Source organism: Clytia hemisphaerica, unplaced genomic scaffold, assembly GCF_902728285.1.
Source record: "Clytia hemisphaerica strain Z4C2 unplaced genomic scaffold, Clytia hemisphaerica genome assembly, whole genome shotgun sequence".
In the NCBI taxonomy this organism is placed as follows: Eukaryota; Metazoa; Cnidaria; class Hydrozoa; order Leptothecata; family Clytiidae; genus Clytia; species Clytia hemisphaerica.
The window spans coordinates 1,633,385-1,661,370 of record NW_027104389.1 but is presented as its reverse complement, the minus strand read 5'-3'; the positions used below and the strand labels follow the sequence as shown (position 1 = coordinate 1,661,370).

At 33.2% G+C, this 27,986-nt stretch overlaps 1 protein-coding gene across 3 annotated transcripts; it reads right to left on the bottom strand.

Moving 5' to 3' along the window:
- Positions 1–510: 510 nt before the first annotated feature.
- Positions 511–27,296, bottom strand: LOC136819658 (TNF receptor-associated factor 6-like). 3 transcript variants are annotated; one of them, XM_067075902.1, is made up of 13 exons: positions 27,002–27,294; positions 26,681–26,747; positions 21,014–21,267; positions 20,704–20,743; positions 17,474–17,587; positions 16,520–16,672; positions 15,971–16,033; positions 15,322–15,506; positions 13,856–13,975; positions 10,663–10,727; positions 2,399–2,876; positions 1,893–1,962; positions 511–1,334 (listed from the first exon to the last, which is right to left on the bottom strand). In XM_067075902.1, coding segments are annotated over exons 3-12 (1,431 nt in total). In that variant the 5' UTR covers positions 21,226–21,267; positions 26,681–26,747; positions 27,002–27,294; the 3' UTR covers positions 511–1,334; positions 1,893–1,961. The 3 variants fall into 3 exon arrangements, with proteins under 3 accessions (XP_066932003.1, XP_066932005.1, XP_066932004.1); XM_067075904.1 differs by lacking the exon at positions 17,474–17,587 and having other exon boundaries at positions 27,002–27,296; XM_067075903.1 differs by lacking the exon at positions 26,681–26,747.
- Positions 27,297–27,986: the final 690 nt, after the last annotated feature.

Genomic DNA, 27,986 nt, shown 5'->3' with positions numbered 1-27,986 from the left:
TAATACTATTCTTATACGAGGAGAGGTTCAGCAATCGTGGGCGGATATTCAAAAGTGACTTTGAATGGCTTCGAAAATTTGAAAAATTAGGTATTTAAAAAAGAAAAGAAAAAGAGAATGGATGTCCACGTTTCAAAATACCCTTGAAAATATTTTAAACAGAAAATTAGAAAAAAAAAATACGGCTTTCACTTTTTGGCCAAAAATTGACAAATTGAAAGATCAATACAGAAAAGGTTGAAAAAGAATTCGTTCGCTTAAAAGTCGTTAGTGAAAAAGTGATGCCAAAAAGAAAGTGCCGAAATAAGCGTACTATATTTTTTATGACTGGTGATTGAATTTCTTTGTTTTCGAGCAAGGGAATTCAGTAGGGAAACAATAATTCAGTAGGGTTGGAAGAAATAGCACAATATTTTGCAGTGAGGATTCAATTATCTGGGAGGAAATAGAGTATAATTTTCCACTAGGGGCGATATTTCTCTCTCTCCCAAACAGTTAAGCAGAAAAGAATTAAAGCAAGATTTTCAGGCTTTCTTTCTTTCGTCTCAAGTCGCCTAAGGTCGATTTGTAATTTTTCATAAAGAAAAATAAATTAATGAGAGAAAATACTATTTACAATTAATTCTATACAATAAAATATTCTTATCTAAATACAATACAAATATTTTTCATATATATACCAAAAAACGTTTATCGGCTTGAAATGAAGAGCAATTTCAAATTGAAATCATCGAATATTTACCACCCATGAGTTTCTCCCGAAAAAGACCGTAAAACTTTGACAGTACTTAGATAATTTAATCTTGATTGTTTCACCCATGGAGGTGTCAAACCTAAACCATACAAAAAATCCTGAGAGTAAAGGTTAGAAAAATTCATTCATTTCACCGAGGTCATTGTTGACAGGGTTTTCCACTAAAAATAGTATCTAAATTTTTTTCCCTGACTGACTGACTGACTGACTGACTGACTGAACAAAATTTCACCGAGTAAGCGAAAAGAGTCGGATATTTACAAGGGAAATGATCCAATCAAAATCAATAGCGACATCAGTTTTAGCACTGTACTCTTTTTCATATTCAACAAAGGTAATCCATAAGGTGGAAACGTAAGGGCGTAAAAATAGACACGCCACCAAAACTAGTGACGGTTGACGTAATAATAGTCAAGTTAGTGAAGTGGTGAAAAATACATCTAAAAACAAGCCAAAATGAAGGGAGTAATGTTTGAACGCAAAGAGAAATGTAGAGACGGAATGAATAAATAACGTAATCGTAGAAACGGCGTCAAGAACGACGGGTGTAACTTCTCATGCGTGCTGCCGTGCTGGGAATCTAAAAATAGAAAATTTGAAAATTTTGGAGGTTAATTTGCAAAACAAAACTTGCTGACTCGAAGATGAATAAATAGTTTTTATAAAAATGGTAAAAAGCGGCTAATGAGAATGCTTAGAATCTGATGTGGTGGAAAAGTTTGAAAAACACGGAATAAGGAGTCTTTTTATAAGAACTAGTTAATAACTTCTTTGAGGTATAACCTCTTTTCTTACTTCAAGGTCAAATTGAGGTATTTTAGGCTTTATACGCTATTTTTACTACAGAAAGAAACAATTGCATTTATTCGACTAATTGAAGATAATTCAACACTTTACAACAGAGACTTGCGCGGATTCGTCTCTGTCACATGAAAGTCTGCATTGTACATCATACTGAATTTCCCTTGGTCTTTTCAGTCCACCAAAAAGAGTTTGGTACAGGCTAACCAAGCCCTCCTTTCTATGTTTTTTGAATAGATTCACTTTTTACAAGAAATTCCGGTATGCAGAAAAATTTATGCTTTAGGCAATTTCACATCAGGCGGAAGCCAAATACATATTCAATATACTAACTTACGTGGAAATAATTTGGAACCGATGACGTCATTGGAAACGATGAAACCAACAATGGAAACAATGGAATCAATCTGAAAAATAAATAATCAAATGAAAAACATTTGAAACACATGAACAATATCTTAAAAAACTTACGGTAAAATCAAATATAAACGACGATTTTTTTCTCCACCAAAAAATAAATTCATAACAACCTGAGAAAACATTTCACAAAAAACCATCTATTTGCAAATTTCAACCGTCTCCAAAATATGTCTGGTCAAATGCGATGAAAAATCTCAATCAAAATATCGAAATCAATTCATCCGTTTAATTCATTCGAACTCCGAAAAGGTGAAATTTATCCGACTGAAAATTTAAAGACTTTTTAAATAACTTTTCACTTCTATTTAAAAAAAAAAAAAAAAAAGTTTCAACACTTCTCGCAATAATAGAAAAAAAAATCTTTCAAACTCCAAAAAATATTCCCACCCTAAAAAAACGTGAAAAAGTTGATATTTTTCTTACCAAGACGAACGAAACGATCGAAAGATTTCTTTGGTAACACCATCACAATAAAGATGTTCATCAGGGCGTCGACCAGCATTGTTTTTCAATTCTGGATTCGCTCCTTTGGCCAACAACCATCTGATGACGTCATGTTTGTTGAAACTTGCTGCACGATGCAATGGTGTGCTGTTCGACTTGTCTCTTCCATCGATCAACTTTTCGATTGTTTGTTGATCAAACTTTTCCAAATGACGAACTTCTCCATTCCAACCAACAAAATGAAGAACGTTCTCACCATGATTGTCCACGAGTGAAAAATCTTGAGGATAATCCATCAAGTGAACGAAAACGTCGAAATGATCTTCAACAACAGCCCTCATGAGAAGTGTCGAACCATAACCACCATCATCACGCAACGAGTTGACGATGTTCGGATTTTGTTGGAAAATTTCTTCGAATTTCGCGAATTTCTTTTCGCGCAAAATTTCCCAAACATCTGAAGAAAAATAGAAGAAATTCAAACTTTTCACGGAGTAAAAAAAAATTTAACAAAAAATGAATTTCGATATCTCAGGAACCAAAAATACTTTGGAGCTGAAATTTTGCAAACAGAACGAGAAAAATATTTCCGAATCGATGGCGAAAAAATTTTGAATTTTAAATGAAAACTTTTTGGTCAGCAAGAAATCATTTTTATTCGTGTCGGTAGAATATTTTCACTTAAAAAAAATCTAACCTCGAGATCTCAGAAACTAAGAATATAGTCTGGGAGCAGAATTCAATATGTCGAGTTATAGACGACTTTGCTTAACCCAGAAGGTGAATGGGATTGTTATACATCGTTGGAACGGAAATTTTATGCTGATTATGGAAACCCGGGTCTTAAAAAGTCTATCCTGGACAAAATTGCAAACGAGGCTGGAGTTTGCACTCCGTCGTGGTGTTTTTTCGATTTTACCTGTTCTAGAAAATTGCTTACTGTCAGCAAAGTTAAAGGTTTTAGAATTTCATTTTTCATGCAAAATGCTGTCAATAGAATGGGTTAATAGAAAAAAATTCAAAAATGTCGAAAATTTTTTTTTCGCACTCCATCTTGGAGGATTTTGGCGAAAAATCAATGTTTTTTCTTAAAATTCGTCAAAAACTAGTCTATAAACCACTGAAATTATGTCAAAATAAGTCCAAAAATACTTTCCTGCTAAAAATACTATAAAAGAATAAGAAATTATAACAAAATAAGGAAAAATCGGCTCAAAACGCTATTTTGCACTCCATCGTTGGTGTTTTTAATGAAAAAACGTGATTTTTGGTGTTTTTGAAAAAAATATAACATTTTCTAGCTTTTTCTTTGATCTACGACTGGAAATCCTATTTTTCTCCTGGAATCATTTTTATTCAACACAAAATGCTAAAATATTCTGAATAATGACCCTCCTTCGTTGGGATTTTAAGTCAAAATTCAGTAATTTTAAGTCAAAATTCAGTATTTTTACTTAAAATTCATTAAAAACTAGTCTATCAACCACTGAAATTATGTCTAAATAAGTCCAAAAATACTTTCCTGCTAAAAATACTATAAAAGAATAAGAAAGTATAACAAAATAAAGAAAAATCGGCTTAAAACGCTATTTTGCACTCCCCCGTTGGTGTTTTTATTGAAAAATCGAGATTTTTGGTGTTTTTGAAAAAAATACAACATTTTCTAGCTTTTCCTTTGATCTACGACTGGAAATCCTATTTTTTCTCCTGGAATCATTTTTATTCAACACAAAATGCTAAAATATTCTGAATAATGACCCTCCTTCGTTGGGATTTTAAGTCAAAATTCAGTAATTTTAAGTCAAAATTCAGTAATTTTACTTAAAATTCATCAAAAACTAGTCTATAAACCACTGAAATTATGTCAAAATAAGTCCAAAAATACTTTCCCTGCTAAATGTTTTTAAAAGAATAAGAAAGTATAACAAAATAAAGAAAAATCGGCTTAAAACGCTATTTTGCACTCCCCCGTTGGTGTTTTTATTGAAAAAACGAGATTTTTGGTGTTTTTGAAAAAAATATAACATTTTCTAGCTTTTCCTTTGATCTACGACTGGAAATCCTATCTTTCTCTTGGAATCATTTTTATCCAACACAAAATGCTAAAATATTCTGAAAAATGACCCTCCTTCGTTGGGGTTTTAAGTCAAAATTCAGTAATTTTAAGTCAAAATTCAGTATTTTTACTTAAAATTCATCAAAAACTAGTCTATAAACCACTGAAATTATGTCAAAATAAGTCCAAAAATACTTTCCTGCTAAAAATACTATAAAAGAATAAGAAAGTATAACAAAATAAAGAAAAATCGGCTTAAAACGCTATTTTGCACTCCCCCGTTAGCGTTTTTATTGAAAAAACGAGATTTTTGGTGCTTTTGAAAATATATAACATTTTCTAGCTTTCCTTTGATCTACGACTGGAAATCCTTTCTTTCTCTAGAATCATTTTTTATCCAACACAAAATGCTAAAAATTCTGAAAAATGACCCTCCTTTGCTGGGGTTTTAAGTCAAAATTCAGTAATTTTAAGTCAAAATTCAGTATTTTTACTTAATATTCGTCAAAAACTAGTCTATAAACCACTGAAATTGTGTCAAAGTAAGTCCAAAAATATTTCCCTGCTAAATGTTTTTAAAAGAATGAAGTATAGAAAAAAAAAACGTGGGCCCAAAACGCTATTTTGCACTCCTCCATGAAAAATCGCTCTCCTTCGCCTGGGTTTTTAGGACGAAATTGCTATTGAAGATTCTTCACTTTCCAGCCGCATTGGGAGGTGCGGCGCTTATTTCGAAACTTAAAGCTTAGTTACGGCGCTTACAAGAGGGTGGTATGGTGGCGCTTAATGGATGAAATAAGGCGTTTAAGCTGCAAAAAATATTGTTGAAATAAGTTTTGAGCATTAATAACTGCTGAGACTTTCAAAACGAATGAATGCGGGATCTGAATGACTTAATGTCGTAACTCAAACGTAGTAATAGTAGTTTTAGTTTACATTTTCCGATCACAGCATATAGTAAAAGAATGACTTAATTTCGACGTACAATTAGTATCGAGGAACTGAGGTTTTCGTGACGGAGGAGTCGCAACCGTAGTTTTCGGGGACAGGAGAAAATTTCGATTTTTACACCATGTTTTGGACTGATTTTTTTATGAAAACTAAGTACCTCAAACGCTACTTTTTATGGATATCTTATCTTTGCCTAAGTTCTCAGTTAAGTTCATTGGGGGAAATGAGGCATTACGCATGCCATCACCTTCGTTAAAGCTTTCACTTGTTTAAGGACTATGACGGTTGGATAAGTATACAACGGGGACGTGCGGGCAAGTGCCAAACGTATTTGAGACATGGGTGTACTAGTAAATTTCTAAATTTGAAGATAGTTTAGCGCCGCAGGCTATTTTTGGAAAACTCTTCATGAAGAATATAGTTCAGAAAGTGTTACCGAAATAATACCTAGATTCCATAGGTAAAATACCGAAAGGCTGAAGTTTTATGGGTATATTACCATCACTAGCAGCATTTTGAATATAAATACCGTACATATTTTACAAAATACCGAAATACCGAACCGAAAAAGGCCGATACCGTGTCACCGAAAACCCTGAAATTCGCATTCGCATTGTTCCATTTGGGTACTCTTTTGTACTTTTGTAGTGTGGGGTCGTTTTGCATTTTTTCAAAATTTTTACTCTCAATATCATTTTATAACAACCCCAAATTTTATGAAATTTTCCTGAAAAATCGCTAAAACCTTCATTTTCCTAGGGCTTTTTAGCAAAATCATCATCGCCATCTACAATTAAGCGCAAGAGAGTAGAATAACAACAGTGGGATCGCAGAAAACTCATATCATAAAAGTGCTTCTTCATCACTCTATAAAAACCCACCCATGCATATTTTGAAGCTGGGGCATGCCCCACAAGCTTTTACAAGAGCTCGTCAACGGTTACCGTTGGTAACACATTGATTTTGTTGTCCTAGATTACGCAGGATCTTCCCCACATTGATCAAGATATTGTAGACTTCATCAGCATCAGTCATTGATGCAGGGAGTGAACGACCATTCACGATGATTGTTGGAGAAGACAGTTTCAGTGGCAAAATTTTCCGGCAGCCGGTCCAAGTTTGAACATTTTGAACCTCTGTGATTTAAAAAGCTCACTTAAGCACGATTTCAATGGATAATAACTAGTTTTTAATGAAATTTAAGCAAAGATACTAAACTTTGGCCTAACACCCAGCGAAGGAGGGTGATTGATTTATTCAGATTCTTTTGCATATCTGTTGGAAAAAATGATTGATAGGAGAAAACACAGGATTTCCAGCTTCGTAAATCAAAGGAAAAACCTAAATAATAAGGTTTATTTTTCTTCAAAAACACCAAAAATCCTCGTTTTTCAATAAAACCGCAAACAGGGGGAGTGCAAATAGCGTTGTAAGCCGATTTTTACTTTATTTGTTATACTTTCTTATTCTTTTATAGTATTTTTAGCAGGAAAGTATTTTTGGACTTATTTTGACATAATTTCAGTGGTTTATAGACTAGTTTTTGACGAATTTTAAGAAAAAACATTGATTTTTCGCCAAAATCCTCCAAGATGGAGTGCGAAAAAAAAAATTTTCGACATTTTTGAATTTTTTTCTATTAACCCATTCTATTGACAGCATTTTGCATGAAAAATGAAATTCTAAAACCTTTAACTTTGCTGACAGTAAGCAATTTTCTAGAACAGGTAAAATCGAAAAAAACACCACGACGGAGTGCAAACTCCAGCCTCGTTTGCAATTTTGTCCAGGATAGACTTTTTAAGACCCGGGTTTCCATAATCAGCATAAAATTTCCGTTCCAATGATGTATAACAACCCCATTCACCTTCTGGGTTAAGCAAAATTGCTATTTTGTGATTCTGCTCCCAGACTAATAGTTTGAAGCTGATATTTTCTAATCTGAACAACAAAAATATTTCCAAATTGATGACAAAAAGTTTTTAAAATTTGGACAAAAACTTTTTGCTCAGTGAAAACTCATTTTACTAGTGACGGGACGATAAATCACCTCCGTGTAAAATAAATCTGAATTTCGATATCTCCCGAGCGAAGAATAAGTTGAAATTTTGGAATTAGAATTTCCATTTAGTTTGTGAAAAGAAAAGACTTTGGGCTGTAGATAATTTTGATGAAAAAAAAACTAATTAACATTTCTACGCGGAGAGTTCAAAAAAATCCAATCTCACTTTTTTACGTTTAATTTCGGACAACAAAATTTTTTCAGATTCATGGTATGAAATTTAACAAAAAGAGCAAAAACATTTTTCTGGGACGCTTTTAAAATTCTTTTTAACATTTCTCTGGAATAAACTTAAAAAATTGTTCTGACGAATGAAGGTTGGGAAATCTATGAAAATTTGGTCAGAAAGGAAAATATTTTGGCTTTTGTTAACGAATATTCTATTTTATTCACAGCCCAATAGCGTAGACAAGGGGGGGGGCAAAATTTGTGTATGAGAGCAGATATCTATGATGACAAACTATTCATAATATAAAAGTATAATTTACTGTGGCATATAAATCTGCTCTCCTACACAAATTTTGCGCCTCCTCTTTACCTACGCTACTGCAGTCCTTGACAGCTTGGATTGAAAATCCATTCAACTTTTAAATTTTTAGTTTAAGCCGAGAGATGAAAAAGTAAAAAAAAACTCCTTTAGAGAGTACATAAAAGCAAAGTATGAGTTTGAATAATTGAAAAGCGAAAAGAAAAAAAACACAGAAAGTTCATAAAATCCTTCATGCTCGCAGAAAGTAGTCTTTGCAACCAAAAGACGACCAACTTCCATCTCTTCAAAAACGATCTGAATGAAAAGCGCGCCAAACTCCTTTTATATCATTTTCGGAAGAAAAAAATTGATAACTCTCTCGAGAATGAAATTAACAAGACTATAATGTCAATGTCAATTTCATCTTCAATTGAATATTTTCTGACGACCCTCCTTCTGGTCGTAAAGTTGTTAGGACCATAAATTTAATTTAGACACACTCTACAGGGTGTCCCTAATAAAAGTATCGAGTTTGAACATGCGATTGAGTAAAAAAGTTAGTGTGTGTTATCGCTAAGATATAAGAACGTTCTCCATCACATAGGCTCATTCCAAAAGGTAGTTACAACGTATAAATTAATCAATAGCCCTTTTACTATTCCCCTGTTACATAAATGTACGTCTTTAAAAATCAAAATTAATAAAAATTCAAATTCCCTCGTTTTACTTTTTTATTGTTCCATACATTCCATTTTTATTATTTTCATAGTTTTACATACGATTCTTTACAAACATGTTTTAATTGTTGCGTTTTTCTCATGATCGTAATTTCGTTGCATTTGTAAACAGGCAGAGTATGTTTTTATTGTTTCGTAATGACAAAGAAAAAAGAGGGAGAGCTTAAAATACAATTTTGTGAATACACACTTAAAACTTTCTACTCAATCGCATGTTCAAACTCGATACTTTTATTAGGGACACCCTGTAGATAAACAACCCATAAAACGGTGGAGAGCGAATCATTGTACTTCCATTGTTTCAAAAAAAAAAATCGAGGATCGAGATGTGTCGGCAAAGGACAACTGTTATGGCGGCTTCCAAAACTCTGATTTCGAAAAAATGACTACATAATAATCTCTTTTTGTACTTTTACTCCCCGAAAATTAGAAAATAAAAACTAAAATAATTAACGGACACATGTATTGAATCTGTTGTGACAAAAAAATACTTACACCCAGGGAAGAGGGTATTTGGGGGGAAAAGGTATTGGGGATGTGCGGAAATGGTCAGGGTCCCTTTTTTCACCTCAATGAGATTTATTAGAAAAAAATCGATGGTGTTTTATTACCCCGGGGTGAGAGTATGAAAAAAGTAAAATTTCACCAAGTCTGATTTGCGGGTCTCAACCTCACTGGGGTGAGAATGTTCACCACGATTTTCAATTGAAAAGAAAATGATTGTAATTGCTGCAGGCAAATATGTAAGATAAGTTTGGAATGAATTACAATTAAGGTCATAATATATTGAGAGTTTTGGTTATTTTAACGTTTTTCAAGATTCAAAGTTCTGGCGAAAAGTCGATTTTTGGCTATCTTTTTAATTTAATCGAATATTTCAATTTGGGAGGGGTTGGCAGACTTCCAGGCTATATTCTGAGCCTTATTGGACTATTTTTGAACTTTTGGATCCTCAGATCCTAAGGTCCTCATGTTAAAACTCAGAGTTAAAACTCTACCCTTCCAACCTACTTTAGAGCACTTACAAATCGATTGTGGTTCAAAAACTTCCCGGTGGATTTCCCTTTTTTCTCAAATATTATGACCTTGATTGTATGTTGAGAATAAGAAGATACACGTTTTTTTTTATTAGAACACCTAAAATTTGGCTGAGCCTGGATGTGCTCATTTTTTTTAGCAATTTTCAGCCTAAAATGTTCTTAAATGTGTTCTTAATTTTTCAGACTACTCTAAATCGACAATATGATACAAAATAAAGAGCACTTAAATTTGGCAAAATTTGGACAATATTTGACTCTCGACTTTTGAAGATCCACCCCTAAATTCGGTTAAAACTGCTTAAAAAGAGGAAATAATTGTAGTTTCTTGTCATTTTTTTCCAAACTGAGGCTGGGCATGTTCTTAAGATGTTCTTAATTTTTCGACGAATTTCAGCCTATATGTTCTTATAAACTAGGTTCTAATAAAAAAAAAAAAAACGTGTAAACAATTAAGGAAGAATTTTATTTTACTCAAAGGTTTTGTTTTTAAATAGGAGTGATATCGTTTTCTTACTCATCAATTTTAATTCACAAGCTTTTTCACATTGGATTGACACGGATGTGGAGTAGGATTGGTCAGAAAGAGGAAAAAACAACATTTCTTTGCTTATATCAGCATAATAAAACAATAGGGAGACACCGTCCTGTTATGAGACATGTGTCTGATATGAAACAGGACCACTTATGCAAAAATAAAACCTTCAACTGCTCTTTGCAAAAAACCTGGAATTTTTGACCGGGTTGACCTACATAATTAAATTTATGCACAGAACGGAAATTTCTAATTGAATTTAATCGGCTTCATTCACATTATCACACTGTGATGTGGATTAGAATTTGGTCATTATTGGTAATTTGTTTTACCGGGTTATCCACCGGGGTAGATTTGACAGTGTCGCAGATACAGGGATGTTAAAATTCAACTTACCATCAAACGTCAGCGTTTCACCCTGGAACACTATCTCATGAATTTTCTGTCCATCCCATTTGGCTCTAAAAATATTAAGAGGAAATTTGTAAAACAAGTAGCTTGAACTACTCGCACTAGGAGACATAAAAATCTGATCGAAAAGTTGGCTCTAAATGAAACAATAATACAAAACAGTTATAAGAAAGAAATGGAATAAGCAAAGATCAAAATGCCATTGTCAAAAATATGCGAAATTCTTCCAGCGAAAGAATCTTACGAAACAAAGAAAAAATTTCTTTGGGGATGAAAATCTCATACTTTTGAACAATTTGGGATCCGAAATATATTGATAGTTGCCATTTAACTAGACTGGAGTCGTTTATAATGCGTGTAATACAGTAGTGTAGGCGTTATATGATAATACGATTATTGTTACGGGATAATATTAGTTTGTATAAAATTTGTTCCCTCCATTACTTTTTGCTTTATTTCTACTATGTATAAATTAGTCGTCTAGCTTGCTAGACTACCATTTAACCATTAAGAAAAAAGGAAACTTTCAATTTTTGAGAATTAGTATTCTTAGTAAAACACCCTTCTGGTTACCGTATTTTCTTAACGAAAAACTTTATACAAAATACAATGTATAAATGACCGGTTTTACTAATCAAAAATATGCAAATTTACGCCTGCCTAGTTGGTGCGATAATTAAAAATATTCCTGACGTACATTTCAATGATTGACGTCTGAACTAATATTCGGTGGAAAAACACTCGCATAAAAGGCGAAATTATTGTGTACAAGAAAGCATAAGCGGTGTAAAGGCCCGGCAGTGTTAGTAGTGTCGACATATTTTTTCATTGCAGAGTCGCTATACAAATTTACAAGAGTACATTTTTTGATGTATTGACTCGAGTCGCGCGATTAATAAAAATTTAATTACTTCAATATTTTGAGAGAAAGAAAGATTTGACCATATAATTAGGAGGTTTTAATTATATGTGGTTTTATTTACCCCCCTCCCCTAGTCAAGGATGGACTGGTAATTCGCCTGCAAATATCATCAACATTGATTGTACCCCCACTTTATTGCAAAGCAAAAAAAATTCTCTTTACCTAATTATTTTTTTCTTTTCTGTGTGCGTGCCAATAAAAACGTTAGAACCTTTCTAAAAGGGGACATGGTTTGTCTTATCTTTCGGAAAATCAGAACAAAAAGGAAGCTGTTTCAGCCAAATAAGCCAGGTCAAAATCGAAAATCTTCCGGCTCGTCGGCGCAAACCATGGCTGCGCCGTCACTATATTTTTGTTGGCCCCCTCACTTTCAAAATCGTGGCGCGGGCCCTGTGATGATGAAAGTTAGATAGCAATGCGAGGAGAAAAATCAACAAAATCAGTCAGAAAATTTAGCGTTTAACGAAAATGCATAACGCAATAAATTCATCATTGATTGTTGATAAGGGGAGAGGGAAAAAGGTTGTAGGAAAAAAATAAATATAAAGTTCTGGTCGCAAAAATCAGTTATATTGACAATTGAATCATGCTTGATGGTGAGCAATGTTATCAATAATGATTTTGTGAGAAATACATAGAAATATAAGCAAAAAATCCAATGAAAATCTGCAAAAACGGCGATTTCCGGCATTTTCAACCGGAAAAATTCTTTTCTCAAAGATCGAACTCGGCCATGTTTTGAGCATTGCGAATACGCATCTTTCTGCAAAAAAATCAGAAAAAACTAAGTAAGGATGAAAATTATTTTCTTGAAAATCGGGCTCCGTCAAATTTTACGTATTGTCATTTTGCATCAGTGTGCAAAATTTCATAAAAAAATATAAAGTACAGCTCGAGAAATTCAAGAAATACTGTCTTTCCGGCGAAAATAGGTTGTTCCGGCGATTTTTAAATAGTTCCGGCTTCAAAAATTCATTTTATTGCAAATTGAAACATGCTTGATGGTGGACATTGCTATTACTAATGTTTTTGAATGAAAAAACAAACAACCGATTATAAGGAAAAAGTCAAATGAAAACTCAGAAAAACGGCGATTTCCGGCATATTTCCGCCGGAACAAATGTTTTCTCAATAATCGGACTCTGACATGTTTTGGGCATTGTTAATACGCATCTTTGAGCAAAAAATCAGAAAAAACTAATGATAAATTCTCGAGAAAATGCCAAAAAAACAGTTTTTCCGGCATATTTCCGGCATTTTTGGCCGGAACAATGTGTTTTCGAAAATCGGGCTCCGTCACTTTTTAGGAATCATCATTTTGCATATTTGTGCCAAAAATCAGAAAAAACTAATGAGCCAATCTCGAGAAAAGCTGGTAACAGTCGAACGGACGGGGTACCCGGAGGTAGGTCCAAAAATTATGATTTATTGGGTAATAAGAAAAAAAGTTAGCATTAACAAAACACCAAAAATCCCACCTGGAAAATTGCAAAAATGCTTCAGACACGTGCGGTTATTATTACATAAATAAAAAAATATTCAAATAAGCCTTTTGTATTCTCTTTTGTGCTAACTATCTGGATGTGACAAAATAAATCGCCGATACCAAGGTTAAATCTTTTCCCCTTTGGCTCAAACCATGTTGCATCTTCTTGGTCAGTAAATTACTCAAAAGTCTTCACGAGGAAATTACACAGTCCCTACAAACAAGGCTAATGTCGGTAATATAACAAGAAGAGGGGAGTTGTAATACAAAAGTTTCAATTGAAATCTTCATATTTAAAGGACTCTTGCTAACATGGAGAAGTAGGGCTATGTGAGAAACTCGTCTCTGACTGTTTTTCCAATAACAGAATATAGGGGCGAGCATATAAAAATGTTGACCTATTTTTAGGAAATATTCTGAAAAATATTTCCTTGTGAACTAGCGACAAAAAAAGAACTGCAATGCCTCTGCTATGGAATGATAAAATGTTCATAATCATATATATACCATAGTGTCTACCCTCTAACCTGAAGGGATGAGAAGGGATCTGTGAATTTTTGTAAAGGGTTCTATTGGTTCCCTATTTCCTTAAATAGGGCTGACCTTTATCACCTTTGAATGTGGGCAAAAATTGAAAATTTCATTTAAGGAAAAAATAGTTCAACTAAATTTCATAAGAAAGGGTGTCACTTAAGGCTTCCTTCCTAGAGGGAGGCGTTCTTAAGTAAGCAATAACGGTCTCCAAGGCTTTCAAAGAGCTAAATACTCACGAAGCTGGTCGAATAGGATTTACTGGTGGTTGTTGTTGCTTTTCCTCTTCTCGTTCGTAAATTCGAATTGGGGGTCTGGGGAGAGTTTTCGGTTTAACTGTCTGTTTCACTGTTGGTGAGCTAATAAATGAAAAAGTATGGCTGACATAATAAAAGATATACTTGCAATGAATTAATTGTCACTGACACCATAGTATAAGAAAGCCGCTTTGATGTTATGAATGCTTGAATTATCAAGAGATTTGCGTTTATGAGCAAAATTACGTCTAACGAGGTAGTTTGTTAAAAGTCAAATTAAATTGACAATAGAAATTGTCACCGAACCATAAAAAAATTCGTTCTTACGACATAGATAGAACAACAGAAATTCAGCTGTACTCATTCCAGCCGCGGCTTTCTTATAGGCTGCGTTTAGACCAACTGGCATTTGTAATTTGGCATTTGCTCATGAGGGATTCGATTTTAATAGCTTTTCCATTGTATTTTCTGTCATGGCATTTAATGAATCGTCTTTTTAGAGTCATTTCTAAAAAGGTGATTCCCTCAAGTTCAACTTTGACAGATCAAACAATGAAAAGCATGGAATTTCTCAAAAACTGCAGTCATACTGAAACTTTTTGACGTAGGGCTAGGCTATGGCAAATCTTGCAAATTTTACAATCCATAGAAAGAACTGAATAAAAAACGTGCAAATACTTTAAAAAATCAAAAATGTCATTTTTTTCTTTGTTTTGGTTCCTTTGTTTGATTTGAAATGCCAGAAAAGGGGATTCCTTTGCTCAAAATGGCATTTCAAATGCCAACGAAATGCCAACACGCTGGCATCATTAGGCATTTGACAAACCGAACAATTGCGCGGAACAATAGCAGCCTCTGCTGACACAATCCAGTTAAATTGGATCAATAAAATCTCTTTGTTGAGCTGTTCTGATTCTTTCGATAGGTTAAAATTCATATTGTTCTCATTCTGTTCTTATGGGAAAAAATAATATGTAATATAGTCTTTACATCCTATTTTTGGAAGCCTCAAACTTTCTTAAAACTCGACAAAAAAATCCCAGCCTAAGGATTATTTTGGCATTTTTGAGCCTCGGAATTTTAATATAAAAATAGTTAACTGTCACTATAACACCATGCAAGATTACTTTCTTTCTTTGGTCATTTACCATTTGCCGTCTTTCTTGACCTGGAGCACTAGAAAGATTCCGTTTTAGGCTAGCCGCAATAAATAAAAGTAAAAGAGTTGAAAAAAGTTATTACATTTCACGGGCTTAAGAGCACTTTTAACAATTTTTGTCTTTTTTCTAGGATTTTGGTATGCTAGTGCGCGATATAAAAGTACTCAGGCAATAAAATTTTGATTTGCTATACTTGGTCACCACTAGAAGGGAGACTTTCCAAGCTGTAGGAATAGTTTTAGAAATTAAGATAAAACCAATCAAAAGCCAGCACACTCCTTTAAATACCTTGAACTGGTTGCTATGGGTAATTTAGTTCTTTCGAGTTGCGTTGTTAGTTCTGTAATGTGTTTACTCTGCAAGTTGACTGTCGTGTTAAGTTCTCTGACAATTCTGTCATAATGAGCTTTAACAAGTTCGATATGACGTCTTGCTGAATTGGCAAGGTGACGCTCCATATTTGGTTTGCATACCTGGAATTAAAACAAACCAAGTGATAGTTTAATGGACCTCTCCGGCTAATGAACAGAAAATATTAAATTTGAAATTTAAAGAAAATCATGAAAGAATAATGGGAAAATCAAGGTGACGCTCCATCATGTGTGGTTTGTATACCTGTATAAAATAAAAACAGCGAAGTGAACTGAAGTGAACAAGTTCGAAATATCAAAGCAACTTTTTAAGAACTGAAAGTTTGGTCAATATTCCAGGGCTTAGCATTGAAGTAATCTTAAGTGCCTAATAAACGCCCTGTCCCGTTTGTTAATTTTTTCGATTTACTAACCGCGGATGTTTGCAGGACCCCCCCTGTATAGTGAATTTTAGAAAATTCTTTCATCTGTCGAAAAAACAAATCCCTTATTTTTCTCTAAATAACCCTCGTTTTAGTCCATAACCAACTGGGTACAATTTCCGACCCCTTGGCAATTAGCCTCACCTTTTCATGGCAACCAAATTGCCAATAATCACAATGCTGCTTGCATTCTTCATCATCGTGTTTCTAAAATGAAAAAATAAAATTGAGACAAGATGGTAGAAAAATCTCATAATGCACTCATTTCATGGAGTGGACGAATCCAATCAACTAAGAGCATGATACTTAAGCCTCCCTAACTTCGAGATGGCAATACTGTTGGCCAGGGTGGGAATTGATCTCTGATCGTATGCTCGCTTAAAAAAGCTAACTTCCAGTATTTGGTTTTCCTAGTTCTAAAAACCTGACAATTTTCAACGCATTACGATAAGGGGAATCTCTCAATTTTCAAACAGGGAGTACTTCAAGTCACATATCCAGATAAAAACATAACTTTAATTGAGTATTTATCGAGAGTAACAAAAAAAGTATTTTGACAGAAGTTAACTGCTGGACCGTTTACATACGAAAGGATTTTTTTCTAACGTAAATGAATTTGCTATTCCTATTCACTGTCATTGAAACAGGGGTATTTTTATCTTTACTAACCAAATTGAAAAATTAAAGTTGCACCTTTTTATTGATGAAGCTATACTGGGCACCACATGTCGTGCAATTAACCAAACGATGTGTACACGTCAATTTGTGTTCCTCCGTTTCATGTCGTACGACTTTTTGATTACACAGACGACATCTGACGTTTCTGAAGCCACAACGTTTACGGTGCTATATACAAAATACATATGTCCAACTCCTTTATCATCAATTGTTATTCTACTGGTGACTCTGGAGAAACTTAAATGATGACACGTCATGAAACCATAAATTTGAACATTTTAAAAACCAATGATCAAAATAGGATGACATTTACACCATAGATGCATATTATTGAGAGGCAGCATTTCGTTTTCAGACAAAACAAATTTTTGCAAATATCTGCTTACATCATCGGAAAAATTAAAATACATTCTTTTTCAAAAGTTATTCCGTGAAACCTTGCATAAGTGCAGGGAAACTTGCATAGCCCTCAAATGATTACCTCTCTGGGCAAGATTTCATAAACTTTCGATTTCATAAACTTTAGATTTTCTATCGAAATATTACAATTCTAAGTTTTATGACGTCAAAAAAGACTTTTCCCCTTATTAATAAAAAAAAAAGACAGAAAATTTATTTCATCAACAGACATTTGTGAAATTTACATCCTAATACGCTTTTTTGACGTATAAATGACCATGTCGAAGACCCCCAGTTTTCCGTGCAAAACTGTGTGTCCTTTATGGACATGTTATTATAAAGCTACATGAGAACAAGTCTTGACATGGTGATGAGCACGGTACTTTTTTTAGAAAGGTTCAACACATTTTTAAACATGCAAAACATATCTCTAAATTTTTGAATTTGTAGACATACTGTAGAATCACAAGTTTTTGGGTTCTGCTCACTTCATAATTTGCTGAAATTTATGTAGATAGTAAAATAAATTTCTTTTGAATTGCAACCAATAAGGAAATATGAAGTCCATACCTGATCTTTGTAATCGGCAATGGAGCCTTTCCAAGTGCAGCCTTGTTCGTGCTGTTTGCAGCGAGCTAGTCTTTCGTGCTTGATTTTTCGGTCATTGTACCGACTTTCCTGCTTCTAAAAATTAATTGACAATTTTGACATTATTTGATGCAATCATCAAAGATACCACCTGTAAACACTAAAGCGACCGAGGATGGCATTCATAGCTTCGCGTATAAGGAAGTTAGGCAAACATCTCATAATTTTGCGCTTGTTTTTCAGCATTTTAGTTCCGCTTAAATGATTTCCCGGTAGCATTCTTATCTTGAATCTAGGTAAATTCCTTTTTTTATACCACAATTAGTTATTATGTGCTCCGTGTAGGTTAAAAAATCACTCAACATTGTATGTCACTAAACGTGTAAAATAACATATGGGAGCAGTATCTTTAGATGCACGCTTTTTATAGAACAACCAGTAAGTAAGTTATGGCTCTGTGGCCGGGATGTTCTGAATTTCATAAGGTTTTAAGACTTAAATGTACTTGCCATATTGATTAAAATGGAAAACTGTACTTCTCAGTAACTTCTGAATCTGTGGCTCAGATTATTCTTAATTTGTTCTCAGGTTTTGCCCAAATTTCAGCCGTGTATTTTTATAAAATTTTTCTTATAAAAAAGCGTTTAACGCAGGGCACGGATGTCACTCTAAGTAGACGCCAAAATTAAATGGGCTTTTACTTTTGAAACTATAACTGTATATCACTCCCCTGGCATATTTATTAGCATTTGAAGACTGAATTTTGTCTCAGATGAGAAGTCAATCTTAGTAAAAAACACTGTAGGGCTAATACCATTCCTTTGGAAAGCAAATTCAACTCCATGTGTTTGTTTTGCTGCGGTAGCACTTTAATGAAAGTTACGGCTAGTTCTATCAGGTTATTCCTTTTTTTGTTCAAATTACTTTTTAGTGAGTAAAGAAATAGAGTTTAAAGTACACCTAACTGTCAAGAGCCATTTTTTAAGAGTCTTCAGGGTGTAATACCTCATCCTCTTGGATTTTGCTGAAATTTGGACCAAATGATCTATCACACAAGAAAATAAAACCCTGAAAATTTTACCTTGATATCTTACGTAGTTTTGAAGATACAGCGTCTCAAAGATAGGCTACTAAGCGAAAATTGACCCCTAAATTTCATGAACTCTGGTGGGGAGCAGTTCTGAAAGCCAATGAATTTTTATTCAAGTACATTAGAAAGCTGATTCACAGTGGATTTCAAGAACTTTTTGTAGGGAATCAGAAAAAATCTAATTGAGTCTCCAAAAATTTCCACGGAAATCTTTAGCACCTCCTGTAGAGGGCTTCAGAGGGCATAATCTGGGTTCGGAAGCACTTTTAGCTGTCTGCTGATGGTCCTTGAGACTTTTTTGAAGCAAACTTTTGACCTGGGGTGGTTTACTGGTGGGTTTTGGCCATAAAAATAACACTTTCAGTATTTCCATCATTGCGTAACCGTCAAAAATGGCCAAAAAAATTGTTATTTTGGCAGGTCTGAAGCAAAATTCAAGATGGCGTATCTATTTGCGGCAAAAAAAAAATCTTTTGAAACTTTCAGCAATGCTTCCTTAGTAGGTCTAGTTTATAGCCTCGAAAAATCTCAGTGGCTTTTTGAAGTCTCTTAAAGATATGATCGATTGAAAATTTGCTTAAATTCGTTGTTTTTTTCCCTCTTAAAATGCTAAATCAGGCCCACTTAAGGTCTCTAAAGGTTAATTTTTGTCAAAATATTGGTTGATCTTCTCTAGCCAACTAATCATTGGCATTAAGGGAACAACTGTAAAAAAATTCAGGTCATTTCCATCAACAGATGACACTTTTTGACTGTTTCTTTATTTTTAAGTACAGAATATGTAAAAAAATGAGACTGACATCTGGCCTTTCCTACCATTCCAGGGCCTATATTTTCAGGAAAAGCCTCAATCTTTCACAGTTTGGTGAATATTACTCTTAAATGTAAGCAGGTTACTTCAACTAAATCATGGGTTTAACAGTACTTAATTCCTATGCAAAAACTTTTTAGAATCATTCAGAAATCCTACTTTGACAATAATTTACGCTTTACCGCAAAATTTCTAAATCCAAGTGTCGTGATTAGCTTTAGACTGTCCAATATCTCTATCTCTTATCCAGATTACGCAAAGTTTGAAACCCTCCACAGGAGGTGCTAAAGATTTTCGGGGAAAATTTTGGAGACTCAATTTGATTATTTCTGATTCCCTTTAAAAAGTTCTTGAAATCCACTGTAAATCAGCTTTCTCATGTACTTGAATAAAAGTTCATTGGCTTTCAAAATCTGCTCAACATCAGAGTTCATAATGAGTTTTAAGGGTCAATTTTAGCTTGGTAGCCTATCTTTGAGACGCTATATCTGCAAAACTACTTGAGATATCAAAGTGAAATTTTCAGAGTCTTATTTTCTTGTGTGATAGATCATTCGGTCAAAATTTCATCAACATCTAAGAGGGTGAGGTATCACACTTTCTTTATTCTGAAGATTTTTAAAGAAATGGCTCTTAAACGCACTTAGGCTCAAAATAGCTTTTTAAATCTAAAAGCTGTTAAAATCTAATTTAAAGGGAAACGCAACAACTTTTCAATTTTGTTTAAAAATCGGAAAATCGTTTGGTTCGACAATGAATCTTATAATTTCAAATATGTGTATCAACCCGTTATGTTTTTAAGAATTGTTTGACAATTTTAAAAGATTACGATACTTTTAGCTGTGCTATGCCATAGATGAGATCACAAAGAGGGAGAAGCTTATTTTCCGAAGCAAAAACTCAAATAAGACTCTGAAAAACATGACTTTGAAAAACGCTAAAATTGTTACTGTTATTATTCCTCTATCTTAGTGACAACATAATCTGAGGGGAAATCAAGCTTTTTAAAATACATAAAATGAAAACGGAGTACGTAACTCTGGAACATATTTTCACCAAAACATAAAAATAGATTATGTTTACCTTCTAGGTTTTATACCTGTTACGAAAGAAATGAAGATGGAAAATTTGTTGAGTTCCCTTTAATATGACTAGGACATATAATTCCAAATATAGCATATGTTAAGTTTTTGCGTACAATCATCGTAAAGCACACAACCATTGTAAACCTTTGAGTCATTGAACCACCTTGACACAAAAGGTTTAACAAAGAGCCTTAAGACACTTAAAAAATCTAATACTGAAATTTACCTTAGTTTTGTCGTAAGATTCCTGACATTCACAGCAGGCTCTGAAAAGTAAAATAAATACAAAGTGGTTATAAAACAGCTATTTTCATTAGACTGAAGAAATATTGGCCAATTTAAAAAAAAGTTCGTTTCAAAATTTTTTGTTTAACGATGCCCAAAAGTTTATCGGGAAAATATTATTATAATAATACTAAATAAATATAATACTATTTTTTTGCTCTAAATTTTCCGAAAGGAAGCTTCCTGATTGTTTTACTTCGTAAATGTTTGTAAGCGTATGTTGTTAAATTCGTTAAAAAGTATTGACTTACACTTTCTGTTTTTCCCATTTTTCAATGCAGAATTTGCACCCTGCATGTCCGCATGGCAGCTCTGTAAACCCTCTTATTACCATCGTACAAATTATACACTGGAAATCGGTCTCCAAAAAGTCGAACGGATACCCAGCGTTTTCGTCTTCGTTGCTAGATGATGAGGAGTAACCGTTGGTGTTATTGTGGTCGTAATCACGAGAAGCTGCCATTTTGGATTTGGTTTTTCTTTAGAAAGTAGAACTTGAAGGAATCTGAAAGAACGGAAGAGTGATTGCTGATCAGTTTCGAAGCTTAGAGAAGTTTTATCACGAAAATTCCTTCATTTTACAGAAACATTCAAAGAGCCATTTTTACGAAATATCTGCCGTGGGTTTTAAAAGAACAATCAACAAGAATTCGTTGATGATATTATAACCTAAGCTATGCATGCATGTCCCGTTCAATCAATTTTTGACAAAATGTCTTGTCTCAAAATTGAATTTCGATGGTAATTTTCAATTTTCAATTTTCGAGTTAAAAAATTGAAAATTGAGTTTTGATTAAAAGTTTCAATTTTAGTTTTTTATTGCCCATATTTAGTGCCAAATATTTTCTAAATTTTGAAAATTAGAAAAGTGAGAAGTTTCATGAATTTCAAAATTTGAAAAATGAAAGATCACCTAAATTTGCCATTCTGTCAAATTTGACAACAAGTGCTTGTATCAAAAGTGCCAAAGCCGTGTGCCATCAAAATTCAATTTTTTGACTGCAAAAGAAATTCAGGTGAGTTAAGGCAAGTTCCAAACATATTTTGCGTGACGCGCACCGCTTCCCATTGTTCCTTAACTTTCGTATATAGCTCAAAAGAAGCGTATTAAGGAGAGGATTTCGGAAAGTGCTGGGCCGAAAATTTAAATTAAGTCAATCTCAAGATATCGGCTAAAAACTGATTTTTACGTTAGGAAATACGTCGAAAAAACACGTCAAAAAGACAAGTTAATGACGTCATATTTAAAAACAGCGATAACTTCGATTACATTACTACAATTTACACTAAAATTTGACTGGAGACTTTGATTGTTAATTCTGAAATATTGCATTGATGACGTCATCATTATTTGACGTATTTTAATTTTTACCGACAGTAAATGACGTCATCTAAAAATTTTGAAAATTTCTCTACAAATATTTTAGAATCGTTAATCTACGTCTCCAGTCAAAATTTGGTGTTATTTGTACAATCAAGGTCATAATATATTGAGAATTTTGGCTATTTTAACGTTTTTCAAGATTTAAAGTTCTGGCGAGAAAGTCGATTTTTGGCTATCTTTTTAATTTAATCGAATATTTCAATTTGGGAGGGGTTGGCAGACTTCCAGGCTATATTCTGAGTCTTATTGGACTATTTTTGAACTTTTGGATCCTCAGATCCTAAGGTCCTAAGTCTTAAGTCTCATGTTAAAACTCAGAGTTAAAACTCTACCCTTCCAACCTACTTTAGAGCACTTACAAATCGATTGTGGTTCAAAAACTTCCCGGTGGATTTCCCTTTTTTCTCAAATATTATGACCTTGATTGTCTTTGAAAATAAAAAATGCCGATTTCTGCTCTGCGGGGGGTCTAAAATTAGGAGCAAACCCCAAAAATTTGAAAAATAACCCTTTTCCGACCATTTTGAAGCATTTTCAATAGGTCAAAATCAGTTTTTGGTGAAATATTTCACTTTTTGATAAGGTCCCGTTTACAGAAATCTAAAAATGCCAATATTTGAGAAAATTTTCAATTTTTTAAAAGTTTTTGGCTGTTAAACCGAAGAAAGGGATATTTTTAACCGGGAAATATGACTTAAGTTTGAAATTAGACCCCCAGCAAAGCAGAATTTGGCATTTTTGATTTCCAAAGACAATCAAGGTCATAATATATTGAGAATTTTGGCTATTTTAACGTTTTTCAAGATTTAAAGTTCTGGCGAGAAAGTTGATTTTTGGCTATCTTTTTAATTTAATCGAATATTTCAATTTGGGAGGGGTTGGCAGACTTCCAGGCTATATTCTGAGTCTTATTGGACTATTTTTGAACTTTTGGATCCTCAGATCCTAAGGTCCTCATGTTAAAACTCAGAGTTAAAACTCTACCCTTCCAACCTACTTTAGAGCACTTACAAATCGATTGTGGTTCAAAAACTTCCCGGTGGATTTCCCTTTTTTCTCAAATATTATGACCTTGATTGTCTTTGAAAATAAAAAATGCCGATTTCTGCTCTGCGGGGGGTCTAAAATTAGGAGAAAACCCCAAAAATTTGAAAAATAACCCTTTTCCGACCATTTTGAAGCATTTTCAATAGGTCAAAATCAGTTTTTGGTGAAATATTTCACTTTTTGATAAGGTCCCGTTTACAGAAATCTAAAAATGCCAATATTTGAGAAAATTTTCAATTTTTTAAAAGTTTTTGGCTGTTAAACCGAAGAAAGGGATATTTTTAACCGGGAAATATGACTTAAGTTTGAAATTAGACCCCCAGCAAAGCAGAATTGGGCATTTTTGATTTCCAAAGACAATCAAGGTCTAGGTTTTGGAAACCAATGCTCTCGCACATTAGGGAGAAGACACTACATTGACTTTTTTGACGTCAAAAAAAGTCAAGGTAGCGCCTTCAACCGTTTGTATTGTTTAGACCTGACGAAGACCTGCACCAAGCAGGTCGAAATATTGTTTACACGAAAAAAAATATATACAGAATGACCATTAAAATGTTATTTAAATCAAGGTCATAATATATTGAGAATTTTGGCTATTTTAACGTTTTTCAAGATTTAAAGTTCTGGCGAGAAAGTCGATTTTTGGCTATCTTTTTAATTTAATCGAATATTTCAATTTGGGAGGGGTTGGCAGACTTCCAGGCTATATTCTGAGTCTTATTGGACTATTTTTGAACTTTTGGATCCTCAGATCCTAAGGTCCTAAGTCTTAAGTCTCATGTTAAAACTCAGAGTTAAAACTCTACCCTTCCAACCTACTTTAGAGCACTTACAAATCGATTGTGGTTCAAAAACTTCCCGGTGGATTTCCCTTTTTTCTCAAATATTATGACCTTGATTGTAGCACTGTAACCGAAGTTATCGCTGTTTTTAAATATGACGTCATTTAACTTGTCTTTTTGACGTGTTTTTTCGACGTATTTCCTAACGTAAAAATCAGTTTTTGGCCGATATCTTGAGATTGACTTAATTTAAATTTTCGGCCCAGCACTTTCCGAAATCCTCTCCTTAATACGCTTCTTTTGAGCTATATACGAAAGTTAAGGAACAATGGGAAGCGATGCGCGTCACGCAAAATATGTTTGGAACTTGCCTTAACTCGCCTGAGAATGTCGTCAAAAATTGAATGAACGAAACATACACCATGCATGCATGTTCCGTTCAATCGATTTTTGACGAAATTTCTGGTCAAAAAATTGAATTTCGATGGTAATTTTCAATTTTCAATTTTCGACTTAAAAAATTGAAAATTGAATTTTGATTAAAAGTTTCAATTTCAGTTTTTTATTGCCAGAAATGAACTGAAATTTCCAGTATCATCTTTGATTTTCTAATATAAACTTTTTGCATTGAAAATTGAAAATAATATTTTCAATTACTGAAAATTCTGTTGTAAAAAATTGAATTTAACAAAACCAAACCAATTTGTAAAAAAGACGTCTCGGATAAAAAATTTGAAAGTTGAAAATGATTTACAATCAGTTACAAAGAAGACGAAGGAAACAATAGTTTTATTCAGTCGCTTCTTTGTTAAGTCTAATTTATCTCTACCTCAAGGAGTTTGTCATTTGCAAGTAGTTGTGCTCGAGTTGTGCCACTGAGGTTGAAGAAATTTCATTCCTAACACAGTCCTGTGTTCCTAAAGACTTAATCAAGCACTTTCTAAATAATTACAAGTTTTTTTATAAGAACCAGTAAGTTTACTTTGGCTCAGGCTGGGCTGTTCTTAATTTTTTGAATTTTTCAGGCTTAAAATGCCTTAAATGTTCTTACGATGTTTTTTACTTGAGAACTTTTTTAAAATCAGTACTTTTTTAGAAATCTGAGGCTCAGATTGTTCTTAATTTGTTCTTAGGTTTTGGCCTAAATTCCAGCCTCGTGTTCTTGTAAAATTGTTTTTATAAAAAAGGGCGTTGCTCAATAAAAAAGGCATACTGCAGGACTATGTTTGCAGACAAAGACCAAAGAGTCAGAAGAGTATCCGAAGAGTATATATTACGTAAAGGAAATTTTTCCACATGAAATTTATGTCATAGTGTATTTATCCAGAAGGAAATTAAACTGCAAAAGACCCGGGAACTAGACAGCAACAAACAATAAAACATTCTACATTTTTGTTCTTTTTTGGTACCGATGAAACACTACTTGTTTTGAGCATCTGTTTTCATGGAAAAGCAAGCGTGATAAAAAATTGGTTTTGTTTTGTCAATTCAATTTTTCACGACGCAATTTTCAGTATTTGAAAATATTATTTTCAATTTTCGATGCATTAAGTTTATATTAGAAAATCAAAAATGATATTTAAAATTTCAGTTCATTTCTGGCAATAAACAAAACAAAAATTGAAATTTGCTATCAAAATTCAATTTTCAATTTCTTAACTCGAATATTGAAAATTGAATATTACCATTGAAATTCAATTTTTGGACCAAAAATGTCGTCAAAAATTGAATGAACGAAACATGCACACACGATACACACACCTTGAACCTAGCCTTTAGGTTCTTAAGTAAAATCTTATATAAAAGCAAATGTACAATAAAACATCTAAATAATCTATTATAATTTATCTTACGATTTTATCTCAATAGTTTGGAACAAAAGGTTCCAAGCTGAGATATATAAGGTTTTATTTGAAATCTGTGCACTCTTTGATTTTCTATTTGTTTTCTAAAATTTTTCAGTATTACTAAAGAGTTCCAATCTTATACATTAGTAATCTATTACGACCCCTGTCTTGGATCCGTCTAGGCCAAGATTTAAGATCAGTCCTTCAGACTGTCAAGTTAATGCAGTTTTCAATTTAAGCTTGTTGGAACCAATCACAGCCGGCTATGGTTTTACAGTAAAAATAAATCAACACAAAATATCGTGCCCGGTTTCACACCAGTTTAATTGTCATAAATATACACTATTCTAAATGGTTGCTTAGTCAACAAGTTCCAACCTTTTGTTTCAATAAAACTACTCAAAAATCCACCGTAGAGGACTAACTATAGAGATGGGCCCATTTTTAAGTACGTAAAACCGCTTGACAAGTCACGTATTTCTGTATCACGATTTTTGTCTATATGTCTATATTTACACCCCTGTGTCACAGATCCGCTGGGACCCCATCCCCACTGGAAAACTTTGCAATAATTTCGTCCCGATGGAGAATACCCTTGTATTTCAGCCCCACTAAGATATTGAATTTGATTTCATTCTCACTCGAAATTCAATGTTTAAAAATTGCACTCAAAAACACTACTACTTAATTTTTTAATTTCGGAACGATAGAATTTTTATCCCCACTGAGGAAAAAACTTCCACCGGGGTTGTGAGACAGGGTTGTACTCACATTTTTGAAAAAATAGTATAAATTAAAAACAAATTTAGCAAGAGAAAAGGAAACTAAACTAAAATATTTCATTTTAGTTCGACAAACCTTAAGCGATGTGAGCAGGAGAGATTGAACTTGTTAATGACTTGGTTACACGAACGAATCAGTTGATCTGAGTAGAGAAACACAAAAAATATACTTCAAAAACAATAATCACTTTTTAATGTCTTTCAAAAATTAAAGTTTTGCTCTCTAATCTGAGTATTTAAATCAAAAATCAAGAATAGCTTGGTCATTAAGCATACAAAGTTATGATTCTAATTTCGACCCCAAAGAATATCAAATTTGCCTAAAGAGAATTTGTCTAAAAAAAATTATAATTAAGTATTGATAATCAGGGAAAGAAATGTTCAATCGAACAATTACCTGTCTTAGTGCCCAAAACAAAGTAACTCCAAAGTGACACAACTAAATTTCAAATATTGTGTCAAAAAAAATTCTGTTAATATGTATGAAATTGTACGCAAGATTCTCTAAATGAATTTCACTAACAAAATCTGATGAAGTAAAAAATATTAAGTGATGAAAAATAAAGTCTTTTCAATCAATAACCACGTTGATCCTGGCGATACGAGATGCAAAAAAAGTGTTTGAAGTAGGTGTGTGATCCAATACCCTTTATCAAACAAAACTGAGTATTATGGGTAAATTTATGCATACATTGATTAAGACCGCCTTTTTATGCAAGTGATAAGCTTTTGTCTCTGAATAACAAATGATGGAAACAAAATGCTATGTATATCTATTTACTTTTCCATATTTGGGGTGACATAACAATGGGAAGCAATGCATTTTTTCTGACAAAAGTAATTTTGAGACTTTTTTGTTTGCGGTGATGTTTCAAGTTGCGGTGTTGTCTCATGTTTTTTCATAAGAAAAATGTCATTAAGGATATTCTTAACTTTTCAAAGTTCAGCCCAAAGTATTCTTACGATTCTAGGAATGGAAAAAAACTTTTTTATACCGGGTGCACCAAAAAAAAGTATACAGGTTTGTCGAGTTATTGTGAGCTTCAGGATTTAAGGTTTTTGCTCATTCTTTTTTTATCGTATAGAGGATGCTTTAATTTAAATTTTGAACTATCATACATTAAATTTGAAAAAATAGTTCGAAAGTTATTTAAAAAAACTGACTTTTTTTCCATGTCGAAATTTCAAAAAATCATTAAAAACAGCAATCACGCTATAAATAAGACAAAAATGACAAAAACACAATCTTATTGTTTTTTTTATTCTTTTTTTTTCTTGTTTATATTTTGCCAACAGTTTTTCCATCTTATTTGCAAGTCATTAACATTTCCAAGACGAGCAAACTCAATGCAGACCCAAGTTCTTTGAGCAACTAGTCGAGC

Excerpts from the sequence above, each read along its gene's own strand:
- LOC136819658 (XM_067075902.1), bottom strand. The coding sequence starts at position 21,225 with ATGGCAGCTTCTCGTGATTACGACCACAATAACACCAACGGTTACTCC. Across the intron at positions 17,588-20,703 it reads AATCTTACGACAAAACTAAG|AAGCAGGAAAGTCGGTACAA; the intron begins GTAAATTTCAGT and ends ATTAATTTTTAG. Across the intron at positions 10,728-13,855 it reads AATCCTATTCGACCAGCTTC|AGCCAAATGGGATGGACAGA; the intron begins GTGAGTATTTAG and ends TAATATTTTTAG.